The 18,216-nt window shown below is 35.5% G+C and overlaps 4 protein-coding genes across 4 annotated transcripts; 1 reads left to right on the top strand and 3 right to left on the bottom strand.

The window, feature by feature from the left end:
* Positions 1–7,762: 7,762 nt before the first annotated feature.
* MONOS_18361 (uncharacterized protein) lies at positions 7,763–8,191 on the bottom strand (the record flags this gene model as incomplete). The annotated part of the gene is made up of 1 exon (XM_067871375.1): positions 7,763–8,191. One exon carries the CDS (start codon positions 8,189–8,191, stop codon positions 7,763–7,765), a length of 429 nt encoding a protein of 142 aa, XP_067718943.1.
* Positions 8,192–10,240: 2,049 nt separating this feature from the next.
* MONOS_16599 (uncharacterized protein) lies at positions 10,241–10,508 on the bottom strand (the record flags this gene model as incomplete). The annotated part of the gene is made up of 2 exons (XM_067869493.1): positions 10,241–10,352; positions 10,402–10,508. The coding sequence occupies 2 exons, from the start codon at positions 10,506–10,508 to the stop codon at positions 10,241–10,243; spliced, it is 219 nt and encodes a 72-aa protein (XP_067718942.1).
* A 1,844-nt stretch (positions 10,509–12,352) lies between these two features.
* On the bottom strand, positions 12,353–12,702 carry MONOS_16600 (uncharacterized protein; the record flags this gene model as incomplete). The annotated part of the gene is made up of 2 exons (XM_067869496.1): positions 12,353–12,659; positions 12,695–12,702. The coding sequence occupies 2 exons, from the start codon at positions 12,700–12,702 to the stop codon at positions 12,353–12,355; spliced, it is 315 nt and encodes a 104-aa protein (XP_067718941.1).
* A 3,040-nt stretch (positions 12,703–15,742) lies between these two features.
* MONOS_18360 (uncharacterized protein) lies at positions 15,743–16,321 on the top strand (the record flags this gene model as incomplete). The annotated part of the gene is made up of 3 exons (XM_067871374.1): positions 15,743–15,883; positions 15,958–16,240; positions 16,290–16,321. The coding sequence occupies 3 exons, from the start codon at positions 15,743–15,745 to the stop codon at positions 16,319–16,321; spliced, it is 456 nt and encodes a 151-aa protein (XP_067718940.1).
* Between the last annotated feature and the right edge of the window lie 1,895 nt (positions 16,322–18,216).

The following is an 18,216-nucleotide window of genomic DNA, read 5'->3' as shown; positions in this document are numbered from 1 at the left end:
CACATTGAAACTCTTCACAACACCCATCAAAAAATGAATTTCGGCTTATTCAGGTTTATAATTTGCATTCGGGACTATAAATGAAAATAGGGACATTATCGGGACAAAAAGCACAAGAAAACAATCGGATTCTAACTGTTGTGCACCTGGGAGGCTGTTCGTCGTATCCAGGTCCGGATAAAGCAGCCCGAAGGCTGCAATATCTAATACGAACAGTCATGTCCAGCACCCTTCCGATAGAGTGCCAGCTGAGCATTACACAACAACTAGTTTCTTAAAAAGGAACACCATTAATACAATTTTGAGATTCATTTAAAGATGAAGAGTCAAGAAGAAGATCAAATCTTCTTGAAAGAAGATCTTGAGAAGATTGAGAAAGAAGAGAAGAGTTAGATGATGTGATATCAGAGTGAAATGGACTTCCTTGTACGTTGAACCTTTTCTTTCATTGTTGAAGATTCGAGTGCAACCAGAGAGCGTTGAGGAAGATATCCAACAGCAGATGCGCAGACAAATGAGCCCTTGCGCTCAAAGTATAAGTAGTCCTTCATGTGAGGGACTGACAGTGAAGGCCATGAAATTTGCTGAGATGGTACATACTCTTCAAAGTACCTCTCATGCACACACTCCTTGATAGATGATGACGATGGGGAGTTGTTTGATGAGGATGATTCAAAAACATTAAATTGTGATGATGATGAAACAGATGTCGAAACATTCATATTGCTTTCGAAGAAGTTGATTAAGTCATGAAGTGGTGATGTGTTCAGTCGAAAGATTGTTGTCGATAGAATTAACTAATGCACCAAATTCACTATCACAAATATTCTTTCCGTGGTGCTCAGCGAAGAAATTGAGTTGGGTATTTTTCTTTTGAGAAGTTTGGATTGTTTGGAGAGAATGAAGTGAAGGAGGAAGCGATTTCGGTTGTGTGGACCCGAATCGCAGAAGAACTTAAAAGTGTGAGTGTCTGAGAAGAAGTGTCTTTTGATCACAGATTCTAGACACTCAATAACAAATCTGTGATCATTTGAGAGGCAGTCGGAGAAGAAGTTGAAAGTTCTTTTTATTTGTTGATTATTAATTTTTGAAGAGAGATGATTGTGAATTGAGAAACTTGTTGGTAATTAAAGAATTCTTGTTGAAGTTGATTTTTCTGATAGGGAGTTTCCATTTCTCTTTGAAGTCGAAGACGAAGACTGCTTCTCTCTTTCAGATTATCAACAGTTGATTGATAATGTTTTCGTTGCATTTCTGCAACAAGACGATGTTGTCGAAGTAATTTAAGTGTATGAAACTCTGCTTCAGACAGTCCATTTTTGTTTTGCGATGACTTCAATTTGTTTTCCAGATAGTTCAACTTCTCACACATACCGCAGAGATCCGTTCGTCTTTTCGCTTTGGAGAAATTGGTGGTGAGTTTGTAGAAGTGAGAAAGAGAAACTTTGATGTTTGTTTCTTCAGAAAACTCTTTCCATAATTTCGTCTTTGGCTTGAAGATTAATCTCTTTTCGTTGGGAGAAAAGATGCCCGTTTTCTTTCTTTTTTCTTTAAGTGCTTCTAATCCATAGTCAGTTCTGATTGATGAAGTTAATTGAGGAATGGAAGTTGAACAATGCAGTGGTGTGATGAACGATGACGGGGGAGTTGTTTCTGTGGACGAATTGTTGATATTTTTGGATTGTGAAGAGGAAGATGAAGAAGAGGAACCACCAAATTGGACACTTGGTTGAGTTGATTGTGATTTCTCTTTCATGTAGAATGATAAAGAAGGAATATAGCCCTGAGAAAAGAGATCTTTCCATGACTTTGACCATTTATCACTGTCAAATGCATCAATATCATCATCGTTACAGGTGATCCACATCTTTTTCATTCCTTTATTTCTTTCCACAACGGCTATGTAATGACCGTTGCTATTATCAAACTGTTTATGAAGGATTTGTCCAATTAAGTGATAGAATGTTGTTTCTTTATTTTTGTTGTGAAATGAAGTTTTATTTTCATTTGCAAATCCTTTGCAAAATGAACGTTTATTCGACATATCAGTCTCGATAAGAAGTGTTCGAGAAGGTGGAGAACTAGCAGAATCAGCACATTCATGGGAGAGGGCTAGTACTTCTGGAAATGAAATCATTTCCTCCCAACAAGCAGTACAGCATTTTTCTTTGCACTCTTCACAATATACACTATTTTTTCCATCCAGTATTTCAGTTGAAAACAAAGAAGATAAACCATTGTGAGTAGATGAAGAATTGATGATTATGCTATTGTTGATGTTGTCGATATGTGATGTGAGTTTTTGACATTTCACGCATTTCATATGTGAAATTATAACTGGATTGAAACTATCTTGTTTTAATAATCCGTCTTTTTCAAACAATTTATGAAGATTTTCGAAAGCTTCTGAAACATTCTGCTGCTGTTTGCTTCCATATCCGCAAAAGTCTTCCCATTTGCTAACAACTGATGGGATCCATGAATGCACTTTTGTTCCATCTTTGAGGATTTGATTGCAAATACTCATCATTCGAGAAGATAATGTCTTATTTGAATGTGTTTTTGTGAAGATCGTTGGTTTTGAACTGCAGATCGAGGACCAGCATTGCAGAAGAGATGCCAAGTAACATGTGTTTCCAAGATTTGCTAACCCTTTTACTGTTTTTATTGGAATATTAGGTGTGGATTTATAATCAACAGCCTTTGATTTGGATGAAGAAGAAATAAATGAATCAATATTTGTTGAATTGTCGCTTGACATGCATTTCGAATTTGATAGTTGTGTTGAAATGTTGCTCTCTTTTGTGAAAGATGAGACTAGATTTTGGAATGTATGAGGAGGAATAAGAGTGGGTGAGGTGACATATTCCATAAGTTGGCCGCTAACCCACATATTTTCGTTGCAAAAAGATGAAGTTGCTTTGTCTTCTGGAGAAGTATTGATTGTATCTTTTCTTTTCACTTTGATCGAAAAGGAAGAAGAGGAAGAGGAAGAAGATGAAGATGAAGATGATGATGAAGATGATGATGATGAAGATGAAGAAGAAGAAGAAGAAGAAGAAGAAGAAGAAGAAGAAGAAGAAGAAGAAGAAGAAGAAGAAGAAGAAGAAGAAGAAGAAGAAGAAGAAGAAGAAGAAGAAGGAAGAAGAAGAAGAAGAAGAAGAAGAAGATGATGATGATGATGATGATGAGGAGGAGGAGGAGGAAGAAGAAGAAGAAGAAGAAGGAGAGGAAGAAGAAGATGATGAAAAGGGTGATTTTTGTTTAACTAGTTTATGTAATGGTATTGGTGATGGAGAAGTTCGACGGTAATGAAGTGTATTATTTTGTTTGATTTTTGTAGTCCATCTTTCAGCTCGAAGTGGAGTGTTAATAGGATCGTTAACTGCATGAGATGGAGAAGATTTTTTTCCTGATATAATATTTGATTTTTTATTTTGTTGGCATAATTTTTCTGATGGAGAAGATTGTATATTGTGAGAATTATTTTTTTCTGTAATGATAATATTATCCCATGCAGATTCCTCAATGAACTGTGCGTAATCAGGAACTTTTTTGGTTTTTCTTGGCTGATTGCAGTGAAGTTGATGCCTCTGTGGAATGGGCCAACATCCAATTGTTGCCCTTTTCCCAATCTTGTTCATTAAGACCTCAAAAAAGTTAAATAAATGAATAAACAAAAAGACAGTTAAAAATGAAATTATAGAAAAATACAATACAAACCACTTTTACACGATGGTGTGTGAGGCAATTGTGCCGGTATTAAAAATCCTTGGTTTTTTGTGAGAGTTTGTTTTGCATAATTATACTTTCCTTCAGTGATGTCAAATCCATAGTCCAGAAGTTCAGATAATGATGCATTGCGCGTTAGTGCTTGAAGGATCATCGTTTGCGTGTGCAATTGTGCGTGCTTGTACACAACTGAGAGATCTTTAAGAAGTATTTCGTAGTATTCTGAGTTTTTTTTAAATAACAAAAAAACAAATATAGATTAAAAATCAATATTGCAAGAGAAAAATATAAGTTATTATCAATCAAAAAATTTTGAAGTCGAAACCATTCAAGGATTTCAGTAAATCATTGATAACTGCAGATGATTTTCTGTAGTTGTAAAACAAATAGACGAGCAATGAATCAACGTCATCTCCACCGATGCGTTGTATTTCTTTCCATAGAACGTTGCACCGTGAATTTAGAGTTGACTCTTGTTTAGAAAATGACATATTTGTGATTTTTTTCAAATTTATTATGGAATTATTATCAATTAATAAAAATTTCACAGCTCTGCATTTATTGTTTTAATTGTATTTTCAACATAGAAATTTCGATAAACAAAACCAAATATCAATATTTTTGCTCAAATAAGAAATATATGTTTCAGAATTTTTTTAACCTCATATTGAACGATAAAAATTACAAAACTATTATCTGATGACTTGTAAGCATTATTAAAGCAATAATATTCACAAATTAAATGAATAATATTCAAACAAATATCACATTCCCAAAATTAATGATCATAATAAAACCAAATTATTTGTGCATTTTGGTCAACATTGAAAGTCACTTTTTCTGTACTTTACAAGCTGAAAATATCATTTTATGCTGTTTTAAGCAAAAATAAAATGACCAAAACGCCCATGATCTTATTAATATATTTTAAAACATTCAAAATTCTTGATCATAAGTTAACCAAATTATTTGTGCGTTTTGGGCAAAAGTGGAGGAGGACTTTTCAACACCAGATAGTTGTTAAATATCATTTTATGTTGTTTCGAGCAAAAAAATGAAATGCCCACAACGCCATGATCTTTCGACATATTTGAAATTAAGAAAATATTAAATTTTATTCAATTTTAATTTTCAATTTATAATGTTAATTAATTGCACATGAAAAATTATTAGCATATGTTGATGTTAATTTTATTCTCAAAAATTCTGTTTGGTAATAAATTAATTATTTGAGAGAAAAGTTATTTGTGAAAAAGGTTTTTTTATCTTTATCAAACGAATTAATATAACAGCTGGAAACGAATTGATAAAAACAAAACAACATAAAAATGCTAGTCTGCAGGTTGTCGTTTTATTGATGAATAACAAATGCATTGAATTTGGTTTTTAAGTTATGAAAAAATGTCTGTTGTATTTCATGTGTAAAATTGTTCAATCATTTAAATATAACATAAAATATTTATGAAAATATCTTTAATAATTAAATACTGAACATATAATACATTTTTTTCGTTTGAGTGAAGAGGTTATGTGCGATGATGGATAAGAAATAAATTAACATGATGATTGAAAATGTTGTCATTTTGTTGCACTGGTTGCAATTGAGTAATTTTTCCGTTTACTGTGATTTTCGCATTTGTGGAACGGAAGGTTGGTGTTTGAAGAGGAACAAACGTTGAGGTGAGAAATGTGAGGAAGGCGTCATGCAGGAGGGAAATGAAGCTGGTGAGGGCATGCTCGATGGTGGCACATGGGGCATGTTGGTGTCTGCCACAGGCATCGACATCACTTCCACCATTTGAGACTATTTTGTTCTGGGAGATGAGGGGGAGCCAGCCATTGTACACATCGCTATCTGCAGTTCCTGCATTCCACACTCTTTTAGTTGGTGTTGTTGAACCACAATTCTCGAATGGAGATTGAGTAATGCTGCTGCCACTGAAGAACACATCATTCCCTCTGCCATTGGCTGCAGCGTTGCCATCAAAGAAACAGAATGTGATGAATTTATTTCCGCTCATCCAGGAATAAGTGACGTACAAATAAATACCTGCCCCACCAAGAGTTGATGTTGAACTTGTCAATTTGTTGTTTATGAATTTGTACTCATAAACAAAAAATTGATTTGGATCGTTTCCTGGTGGACTTGGAAATGTGAGAGAACCAGCAGAATTACCACCAGAATTTGAAATATACTGGCATTTTGTTAACAGGAATTGACTGTTTGATGGAAAAGCACCAATATAAAAATACAAACCAGTTCCACACCAATTTGTGATAGAACAATTTTCGACTTTGTTTTCTGAATGGTAATAAGCAGAATTTTGCTGTGGATTTGTAGTATGGACTGCTCCTCCATGAGCAGCAAATAATTTGAAATATTGGATTTTATCATATCAATATTCAACAAACAATTTCAGCACAACGCTCCTCCATGATCTTCGGTTAACCAATTATTGAATTAAAAAGAAATGATTGTGAGATTGGCATTTGTACAAGAAACATAAAGTGCACCACTATGATCACTACCACCAGTTGAATCGTTCCATTCGCACCATTCGAAGAGATTTCTATTCAAATCAGAAAAGGATAATCTACTTAATTTCTCTCTGTGAGATTCAGATCCATTATATTTTACAAGACAATTTGATAAAAATCGTGTTTGATAGTTAAAAGAAGCGTTGAATGCATAAAGAGAAGTGTCAGGACTGTTGAAGTTGTGTAGGATAGCACAACAAATGACAGTTTGTTCACTATGAAATATTGAAACAAATCTGAAAAAGATGATGTAAATAAAGAAAACTTTTGGATAATCTTTCTTTATTCACAAAAAATCAATGTTAATCATGACAATAAAAAAATCAATCCACACGTTTTCAAAATTATTCTTTCGAAAAATCTTGCAGAAAATTTTGTTAAACAATGTAATTTAAAAAAGTTGTTAATAAAAATCCGGATAGCATTTTTTCGCATTAGCATTTGAAAACTTTTATAATTGTGTAAACGAAATATCAAAATAACTCTTCAGTTGTGAACTTCATTCCAAAATCTTAAACTTATGAACAACTCACATTGAGAATAATCAAAAATGGGTTGTTGAAGAATTTCTAAAAAAAAACTTTGTTTTCATATCTTCAAATTTTGATTTTGTTAATAGAGATTTTTATTGATAATATTCATTAAAATGTTATTTGTTAGAATATGTTAAATGATGTGTTTTTGTTTTTGAGAATAATTCTAAAACATATTGTGACAATCGTTTCTTTAACAAGTACAATTATGAAAATATATTCAGTTTATTGATATTGGTCTCTTAATTGGCATAATATCGTGCAAAAAATATTTTTCGATTAAAAACGATATTTTTATATGACAATTTTTTGTTCACATTTTCTTCACTTCACTCCTATTTTGAAATAGATTCCACTTGCATTTTTATTGGAAATGAAATGAAATTTCTTGATTAATGTGGTATTTACCATTGCATCTTAAAAAAATGAAAGCTAGCCTTTCTTATTGAAAACTTTATGACAAAATAAAACAAATAATCTAAAAAAAATTATTACCAATATCTTAATATCTGAAGAAAGATTTGGTAAAATGATGATGGTATTGGAATTTTCTTTCAAAAAGTTCAATTATATTATTAAAAACAGATATTTTAATATCACTCAAAAAAATTTTTTTTGTTTTTAAATTTTTTTTTAATAGGAAGGAGGGGTGGAGAGAGAAATATTTACGACAAAAGAGTCTTGAGAATCAATTTGATAATTCAGGCTCATCGAGAATAAATAACTTTTCAAAAAGAGCACACTGTGATGGACATTAATAGTTTGCATTTAATTATTGCTTGATGATGAGAAGATTGTTTTTAGGCTCTTTCTCCTCTGACAAGTTTTTTTTTTCACAACAGGATCATCTCATTTTTTCGTTGCAAACCTTCATTTATCATCAATGAGAACAAACAGGTTTCGTTCATAATGTGATTCCCCATCCAAATCGTTCAATTGTCGAAAAGTTTTCAATTTCATCACAAAAGCACCTCATCCCTGTTGAGCTCCCGCTGCTTTGCTTTCTTCTCCTTCACATGGTCAAAATAACGCTGGGCAGTCTCTGTCTGCATATCTGTGTCTCTCTCTGGATCATTCAGCAGAGCAAGAGCCGAAGACGCACCTTCCACCAAAACTGATAGACCGGACACAAATTCCTCTTGGTTGTGCAAGAGATATTCCACAAGCTGACTCTTCTTCGTTTCCAGCTCTACCAAAAATTCTGCATGAGTCTTCTCCAAAGCGCTGTCCGATTCCGTCGACTCATTCAGAAGTGACAAAATCTTCTCGTTGCCTTCTGGTCGATATTTCACAAGCTGAGTGATCTCTTCGTTCACATCATTAAACTTTATCTGAAAATCGATTCTTCTGCCGAGAAAGTCTGAAAACTCAGATGAAAGTCTACGCATTTTATCGATTTTTTCCGATGAAACATCCACGCTTTGAATCGTCTAAGTCAGCGATTCAACAATTATTATTATCAGATAACAAAGTTCAGCATCAAGTCGATTCGCAAAGGCGGTCCGCCACTACAAAAGCTGAACAAAGAACTCAAGAATGACAGAGGTGAACGAAAGCACAACTGACGAGCTGACTAACGACGTATAAAAATAAAGTGACAAGGTTTGCAATCAGCGGCTCGGGTGGCGGTTGGATCAGAACAGAACCTGATCGCGCAATTCCCATTGAAATCTTGTCGAGTGAAAGCACTTTCCGCGAAATTGCTCCGATTGAGCGGAAAATGCTGTTGTGTGACACTGGTCCATATTCACTCATAGAAGAAGTTGAATATGATAAAGAAGAAGGTTGCATGAATGTCATAATTGAGGAAGGCAGAGAAGATTCAGTAGATAATGGAGAATATCTATAGTTTTAGAGCTCAGAAGTTGAAGATGAGGAAACAGAGTCAACAAAGGCAGAGGTGTACGTGTTGGTTGAAAAAACTGTTATTGACCCTGATGAGACTGTTGCAATTGAAGACGTTGAGCCACCAGAATGTGAAAGACCACCGCCCATTCTGTTGAATTCGATTAGGCTAATTTCATCTCCTTAACGCTTCTTCGCATCTCCTCTGAAACAAAATGGAATCTTCTTCTCAGTCAGCAAATCGAGGGAATAAGGCTGTGACGCAGATGCGCTTGCTCCAAATGAACTGAATTGTTGTTGTTGTCTTTGCTGTTGTTAGATCACTTGTTGAGAATGGATGTTTTCTGTTGACTTCAGCGTAGACAGTTCATACGAACTGAAGATGTGCAAAACAATGTGCAGCAACTTCTCCAACATTGTTATCTTCTTTATTCCTCTGAGCAGATACTCTCTCTCCGCTTCGAAAAGCTGCTTTATCAGCTCCGTCATGTCCATCTTCGAGTATGCCTGGTGGATGTGTGTTGGAAGCGACACAACTAACACAAACCGCATTTCGCAAAAGCTGCACACATATGGCTGGTCATCTGGAACGGACTGAAGAGGAGATGTTGGATCGGGTGTTACTCGTAACTCCACCACGTCAAACTTGAGCTGCTTGTTCTTTAAAAAGAAAATAGTATTCTGCTCGTGTGTCAATGCACGAACAGGCTGATGCGAGCTGACAGATGAAAACGATCTGTGGTTGAACCTGCCACATGCACGGATAGAGAAGGAGCCGTTTCGAGAATGCCCAAAGGACTGGCGAAAAAACGAGGCTGTTGTGCTTCGTGATGTTGTTAATGAAAAAAACACAGAAAGAGAAGCCGATCGGTGAAATGGTATCTGCTGTCCAGTCGACTGAAAAAACATTGGAGCTGCAGACTGAATGACAGTGTAAAAAGCAAAAGTCGTAAACGAAAATGCTCAAGTTGATGGTGCATAGCCTGTTTCGATGACGTATTGGTCAGAAAAGAGCGAGGCAAACGTTGATTGTCTGTTTTGAGAGAAGGAAAACTGGTTCTTGTGCGAAATCTGATGATGGGAAATATGCTCCAATGGATTTGGTGGTGTACTCAGCGACAGAGATGTGCTGTTCGGAGGAGAGCCAATCAAAGAAAGCTTTTCTGTTGTTTGCGTTGATGAGGCATGTCTCATCCACTGAATATAAAATGATTTTTAAAAGGAAAGAATTGCAGGAGTTTTGAGCCTCCCAGCCGAATTGATAATCTTTGACGTGACTGCTTTACAAATACTGATATTTCCCTTCTTTCATCATTCCATCCTGCCCCACCATTAAACCCAGATGAATGGTGTGAATGTGAAGCACCATCACTTCCTTCTCCCTGTTTAAGAAATAGCGACTTGTACAGTTGTGAAACGTGCAAATTGGGCAGGTAACGATGATGAGTGGATGAGCGCACCGCCAACTCTGCTCGTCACACACTTAAACAGGATTGGATTTGAACAGAAGATCGAAAAAATAAAACGTCGGTTGAGCTCTTCCACAAATTATGTGACGCTCCGCAAGGAATCCACAACTTATATCGTTTTCTTCAGAAAAGCACGGCTTCTTGATAACTAATTCCAGATATGTGGAGGCATTTTTTCATGTTCGGCATTGCCAATTTTCTCGGAATGTTCAGAGTTGTCTGCATCAGCCCCCATCTTGTCGTTTTGCAGTATGTTGTTTGTTGAATACTACAGCGGAGCAAACAGGTTTGTCTTTCCAGGAAGTGTTGTGGCTGATGATGCATTTTCCTTTTCTGCAAGGCGGAATCCTTCCATTTCCAATGTCTCAAGTGTTGTTTCTCCAGATATCATTGAAAATATTCTGTTCAACGCATCCGAATGAGGATCACTGATGAGAGAAATATTTGTATCGTTTATTCTGATTTGAACTTCTTCTGTTCTCCTGTTTTTTAACCTTGAATAATGACATTTCTTGTTTATCAGTTCTGACAAAAAAATATTCACAATATCGTCTTCGAATTTTGCATTGATTTGCTCAGCAGTTTCAAGCCCCAATTCTTGTTCAAATGTTTGCGATTCTTTCAGTCAGTTCTTTATCAACTTCTTCAAGAACTTTTCCGAATGAAAGTTTCCAAAATGACACAATTTCAAGATATGAATGTTTAAATCAGTTTGAACTTCAAATTTTAGTCTGAGTGTGCAAGTTTTATTTTTTTTTCATTAATAATAAAGAATAAATAACGAATATTCATGTTTGGAAATTTTTTTGTTATTTTCAAAGATCATGGCAATTTGGGCATGAATTGTTTTTGTTTTGTTCAGCACAACTTGATCAAAAATACAAATTAGAATAGGAAAATAAAGTTTTTTGGATCGCGCAAAATGCACAAGTTATTTGTATATTTCTGATCAAAAATCACTTAAAAACATTTTTTCCTGTTTTCATTTTCTATTCATCTTTGTGAAAGAGGTTAAGAACAGCACTGAATTCATTATTTGAAATTTTATAATTTTGTGTTTTCATTATTTTTAACTATCTTCAATCAATATTTATTTCTTGCTGATAAAATTGAAGAAAAGATATTTTTCTATGTTCAATTCTGGAAGAAAACATCATGGAATGAGCAGGAAGTCAATTAAAGCAGACGTTGACAGCATCGAAGAATTGCTTCGTAATATGCCATACGATAGAGCCTTGCTTGTGTTTACGAAGTTCGTGAATGAAAACGATTTAGGCAAATTGCTTTGTTTTGATTACATGAAATCACCTCTTTGTTTGTTTTTTTATTGTAATCATTCTAAATTTTTTTTCATCATTTTTCTTTGTGCTAACATTTTTTTCCTAATTTATAAATTTATCTTTCTTTCGAAACCTTCTTTGAAGCACCTCTCACGTGTCTTGTGAAAGAATTGAAGTTTGCGTTCAATGATGCTTCTGCTCCCATCAAGAATAAGATGATTATTGCATTAACAGAAAATTATACACAAAAGGAATTACGAAATGAATACGGATACAATATAGAAATATCCTTATATGATGATGCTAATTGGATTCAACAAAGAAAAAGGAAACTGCTTCCGAAAGAAAATACATTCAGAAGAAGTGAAATAAATGAAAATTTCAGTAAGGAATTCTTGCTCAGTTTTGATGAAGAAAGCGACACATCATCGAGCAGGAGATATGACGAAGAAGATAAAAGAAAAGAAGCATTTTCATTTAACCCTCTTCATGTTCAGTCTTCTTCTTCATCGTTGACTTCATTTCCTTCTCCTTTCTCATCTCCGCCTTCCATCTCACCTGACTCTCCTTTCAACACATTTCCTTTATCCTCATTCGTTCCTTTTTCTTCAGAAAAAATTTCTTCATCTTTAGCTCATTCTTCATCAAGTGCTTCTCTTCCTTTACCATCCACTTCATCACTTTTTCATGAGCCTTCTCTAACAGAGAAAAAACGCAACAAATTGCCTGAAAATATTGCTTCAAAAAATATTTCGATTCCTTCTTTTTCTGTTCCAGTCTCATCAGTTGCATCTCCACTGGGAAATACATCAACAAGCTCATTTTCTTCATTCACTTCGAGTTCTTCATTCATTCATTCAACATTGCCACAATTGAAGAATAATACTGATCAATCAATGATGTCAAAGTTTCCGTCATCATCAAATGATAATAACTCTTCGGCTTCAAATCCTTCTCAGCCATTGTTATCTTCTTCATTGCATTGCTCCTCTTCTTCTTCCTCACCCAACTCCTTCACCAACATCTCCTCTTTCCCCATCATTTCCGTACCCGATGTCTCTTCTCCCCCATCTTCATCCCCTTTCAATGCATCCCTTGAACGCAATTCATCTTCTTCCACTTCCTCTTCATCTTGTCCTTTTTTATCTTCTTCCTCTTCTTCTTCACTTGGAACACCACTTATCTTCTCCTCATCATTATCTGCTTCAGTTGATCGCTCATTTCCTCCGCCTAACGTGAGCAATATCAACTCTGAAAGTGATCTTTCCAATGTATCATATCATTCTCATGCGAACACTTCTTCATTGAAAAATGAGATCAATTCTACTTCCTCCTCATCCTCTCCTTTTGCATCAGCTTCCTCAGCAACAACAACTTCAGCTCAGCCTTCTTCTCTGTCTCCTTCCTCATCACCCGCTGCAGAAGATGTTTCAACTTCAACTTCTATCCAAGCATCATCAACTTCTGCACTTCCTCCTTTGCCTCTGTTATCATCATCTTCCTCTTCCTCTTCCTCATTATCCTTTTCTTCCTCTTCTTCTTCTTCTCCTCCTCCTTCTTTTAATTCTATTCCTAATTATTCATTTATTCCTTCATCATCTTCTTCTGTATCCTCCTCCTCCTCTTCTTGTTCCCCTTCACCTTCCTCTTCTTCATTGCAACTTCACCAAACTTTACCATCCACACAAAAAGATCTTATTTCTTCATCTTTTTTCTCTTCTTCTTCTGAACCGCCTCACACTTCTTCATCTTCTTCCTCTTCCTCTTCCTCTTCCTCTTCCTCTTCCTCTTCCTCTTCCTCTTCCTCTTCCTCTTCCTCTTCCTCATCTCCCTCATCTCCCTCATCTCCCTCCCCTCCCTCCCCTCCCTCCTCTCCCTTTTCAGCAACTGAAGACGGTTCATTTCATTTATCAGAATGTTCTATGAAGACTCCATTCCAAAATGAAAAATCCACAAGAACCTCTCAAACAGTTATTCAAGAATCGCTTTTTGCGTTCTCTTCTTCCCCAACTTCAGAAGCATTCACAGCATCTTCTCCTTTTGATTCAAATTCTTCATCACCTTCAGGAAACTCACCACAATCATCACTGCTGTTTTTAAACGCGAAAAATTCAACATCTTACGCATATCATAATTTTTCTTTGTCCTCTCTGCAGAATTCTCCATCATTTGCTCCAGAACAATCATCTTTCTCACAACCACCAACTGTCCCAATAGAAAAGACAATTTCTCCATCTTCTTCAATTGATAGAATAGTTGATTATCTTAATAATTTTCATTTTGAAGCTGAAGAAAATATTGAAAAAAGAAAGAAAGATTCAAACGAACTATTAAAACCTTTTTCATATACACTCAAACGGGATGATGAAAACGAAGAGAAATCACGTTCATGTGTGTTGCAACAATTGGAGTCGAAAAGAGGGCTTGTGAACACAGGAAGTGTCTGTTCATTATCTTCTGTTTGTCAATGTTTCGCTGCACTTGACATTAACAGCAATCAAGTTGCAATGATGAACGATGAACAAGCAGAGTTCATTCAATTATTCGAAATGCTCCGGAAGTCAAAAAAGAACAGCAAAGTTTGGAATGGAACAGTTATATGGAACTTTTACGAATTGAAAATTGGACCAAGAAATGTGGCACAAAAACTGACTGATGTTTTTGACAAAATGTTGGATATGTTGTCGGATAAAAAGAATAAAATCTATCATATGTTTTCAATCAACAGCCAAAACGTTCGTGAATGCACTCATTGTGAAAATTTCTTAGTCTCGAATCGTGAAACGAGGTATTATTTCACAATAAATGGATCTGACATTATCGGAGGCCTGTTAAAATTACTAACAAACATTAATCTTATCACAGAACAACGAAATCGAAGGTGTAATAGGTGTGAAACGGACAAACCCTGTATTCCTTTCGTGCGTTTTGTATCATTTCCAGATATTCTTACAATTAATCATAATGTCAATGAATCTTTCAGGGTTGTCGCACCTCCAAAATCGATTGTGTTTGTTGTAAAGGGACCGGGACCGAATGACATGGAAATAAAAAACCCATTTAAGTTCAAGGAAGAAAGGGATCTGATTTTGAAGGATATTGAGCGATCTATCGTTTATGATTTGGTTGGTTGCATAATTCACTCAACAGCTATATACGAGCAAGGTCATTTTATTGCGATTGTCAAAAAGGATGTGAATAGACCGTCATATTCTTCAATTTTTTTGGAGTGCAATGATAATAGCGTGTCAGAAATAATTCCAGACAAATGGGAGGAATACTGGATTTTAATGTCACAAGAAAATTGGAAACCTTCACTTTCTTTTTATAAAAAAGTCATGTGACATATTTCACACTTCAAATTTATTGCTAATGCTTGTTTTTTCTCACTTCAGTTTTTGTAACAAAAATTAATAAAAAAAAAAAAGAAATAGAAAAAGAGAAATTCATTTGAATCATTCGATAAAAATAACAAAAAGTTAATTATTAAATAATAAAAAATAAAAAAAAAAAAAAAAACAAAAAAAAAAAAATTAAATAGAATATTCAAAATTAATGATCTTAAAAAAACCAAATTATTTGTGCATTTTGGTCAACATTGAAAGTCACTTTTTCTGTACTTTACAAGCTGAAAATATCATTTTATGCTGTTTTAAGCAAAAAAATAAAATGACCAAAACGCCCATGATCTTTTCAATTAATAAATTTTTTTGAAAAAATAAAAGATAAATCAATTTTCAAATATTTCGTTCAGTTGATGATAATTGCCTTTGTAATTTAATATTTAGGTATTACAATTGAATTGCCAATAATCTTCGCAAGCATCATCTTCGTATTCTTCCTTTTCCTTTTGATTTGTTATTTTTAATTTTTCCCAACAATTTTCGTCATGGCTGTTATAATGTCTTTTTTGTATGAGCTTCATTTGTTGCATAAGAGTTTTTTCATCTTCTCAACAGGAGATGAGCGGAAGATGGAGCTGCTTGAATAGATCAAAACCAAAGACACGAGCTAATCGAACAGCAGTTCATCGGAACTCGTGAATTTGATATTATGTTTGAAACAGGTTCTTCCAGAGATTCATGCTCTGAGGGTCCTGAAGAAAGGAAAGAAGAGGAGAAAGAGGAAGGCAATGGAACAGGTTTGGGAAAACGAGGAAGTGGAAGGAGCAACAGAAAAAGAGATTGAGAACGAAAAAGAGGGGCAGAAAAAAAAGAAAAGAAAAGAAAAGAAAAGAAACAGAAAAATTTCACGAAGGCACAGATGGTTGAGGAGGCTAAATGGAAGGATGGAGCAAAAGGATTTATCATTAATTCCAGTCACAAATCGTATTTAGCTGAAGTTGATGCGATTTGAGGAAACAAAGAACAAAAACTTGGACAAGATCTGCCATCTGCAATCGCTCCTGAAGGAGAAGAAGAATGAGGAACAAGGAATAAGAGTCCTGAGGAAAGGAGGAGAGGAAGGCGCGTCAAGAGTGTCTGTGGTTTAAAGGATGTTTGACAAGCGGGACGAGGCAGATGACGAAGAGGTGAAGGTCAACATCTTCCATAAACACAGTTTGCGAAGAATACTCAGCATGTTAACAGCGAAATCTCTTCTCTTGTGCTTGCTCCACAGCCTTCATCCGATCCACAGCATGCTATGAACTTGTTCTGTAGGCTGCGACAGGAGAAGCCGACGAGGATACTTCAGATGAACAGTAAGTGCGCGCTGTATATTTTGTTTGCGGTGCGGTACGTGGATACGAACCTCTTCTATGTGCTAAACGAGAACTGGATTGTTTATGATGGCAGACTCACTGTCGATGAGAAGTGGGCGACGAACGACCTGCTCATTTTAGGTGCGGACCCCCTTGCAAAGTTCTTTAACCTGCACTGTTATCCGCGCAGCCTGGGAGGATACAACAGAAGAGAATGTGTAAGCTTCGTGGTTAATATTTGAGTCACAACACGCAGACCAGTTACTGATGAATGTGGAAGAAGCAGCAGAGGAAGAGGGGGAAATGGAAACATCAGTGGGATCAATTTGTCCGCGTTGGATTCTTCGCTGTTTGTGTCAAATGGGACAGAAACGCTGACAAAAAAGAATATCATACGGCAAAAGAAGATTGCGATCGAAAAAAAGACATAATTTATATCATTGGAGGAGTTTGGAGAGGAGTCGAAGTTGAGCGAGCGCAGAGCAGCAAGCTTTGCAAGAACAGCAAGTGAATACAGCAATTATCGCGGAAATTGAGTTTTTCCATTCAATGTTGCCAGATTTCTCGAAGAAGAGATAAGTCAGGAAAGCGGAGATGGTGAAGGAGGTTGAGGAGATTCTTAACTCAGCGAGAGAAAAGAAAAGAGTTCCAGACGGATCTACTTTTGCAATGGAGAAGATCTGAAGCGATGTGGTGTGAGTTGAAATTTTCTTATAATAATAACAAAGAATTATTGTGTGTTTATTTTTTAATGTATTTTTGAATTTTTGAAATTTTCTGAATTTTTTTCCATCATTCATTATGAACTTCATCTTTTTTATGTGTGTTGACAGCAACGTCCATTTTGTGAATGTGCTTATTTTCAATCTTCATCGAATTTTTTGTATGTGTCACATCTGCATGAAAATCACCGATTCATTCAATCTTTCCAGTCAGATTGGACTTATTCAAACAATTGCTAATAAGCTCTATACAAGATACGATGAAAGAGCAATTCATCATTTAATAAGGTTTGAAATTTTTTTTGATTATTGTTATTATTGTTTTTATCGTATTACTTGTTTTTCTATTTTTTATTTTTTCAAACTCTTATTTTAATTTTTTTCAATTAATTGATACATAAACTGATGAACTATCCCTTTTCATGTTTTTTTTTATACAGATTCTTTTTCTAAGTTTGAGCACTGTGTCTAAACCACAACCGCTTCACATCATTTCTTTCATCATTGGAATCAGAGCTGATGAAAAAGAATGAACCAGGAACTCTCTTCTGCGCATTTGGCTTCCACTATTGTCACTGTGTTGCAGCTGACTGTTCATTCCACATGAAACGAGACTTCCTCTTCTCACAGACCACTAAACATTTCTTCTCTTCGTCATCAATGCCTTCTTCTTCTTCTTCCTTCTCAAATCAGTCATACACAAGCAGCTTTGTTGTTTCCATGATCGAGTAAGTCATGTGCGCTTCTCAAAAAGCAGGAATTATCTCCTCTTTCCAATAAAAGTTCTCCTCTTTCAATGTCACTCCTTATCTTCTGTGAATGACACTCCATTCAAACACCACAGATCTCCTTCTCCTCCTCTCTTCTTTCTCACTTTGCCTCAATAAATGATTCAGCTTCCACCAAAAGCTCCCTTGCCTCAAATATCCTAGGCAGATAGAACATCTTTTTTGTGTAACATCACAAGCACAACCAGAGCTGCCACGAGCCATCAATATGTGGATTTTTGCAGATCTTCAACATCTTCCAACTCATCCCAACGTTCTTCTTCTTTTACAAGAACCTCCTTCCACCAAAAGAACATCAATGAACTGATCGCTCAATTCTTCCCATCGTATTCATATGTTTTCACGCCTGAAGCGCATTCCTTAATCAATAACGTCGTCTCTTCCTTCCTCTCTCCAAACTTTGCACCACCGCTGCTGGGCGTTTCAAGCACAGGTATTTATTAACAAAAAGACAATGGACAGAAAAATGGAGTCTTTTGTATCATTTATTTTATATAGCTAACAGCAGCGTCGGATGATGAGTTGAAGAAATTATTGTTCCCATATAAGATATTCATTAATGAAATGGAGGTTATTTAGAGAAAGAAGGAGGAAGAGAGAAGGAGAG

Source organism: Monocercomonoides exilis, assembly GCF_001643675.1.
Source record: "Monocercomonoides exilis strain PA203 chromosome Unknown scaffold69-233226, whole genome shotgun sequence".
Taxonomy (NCBI): domain Eukaryota; phylum Preaxostyla; order Oxymonadida; family Polymastigidae; genus Monocercomonoides; species Monocercomonoides exilis.
Note: the sequence above shows the minus strand (reverse complement) of the source record. Positions and strands in the feature narration are given on the sequence as shown.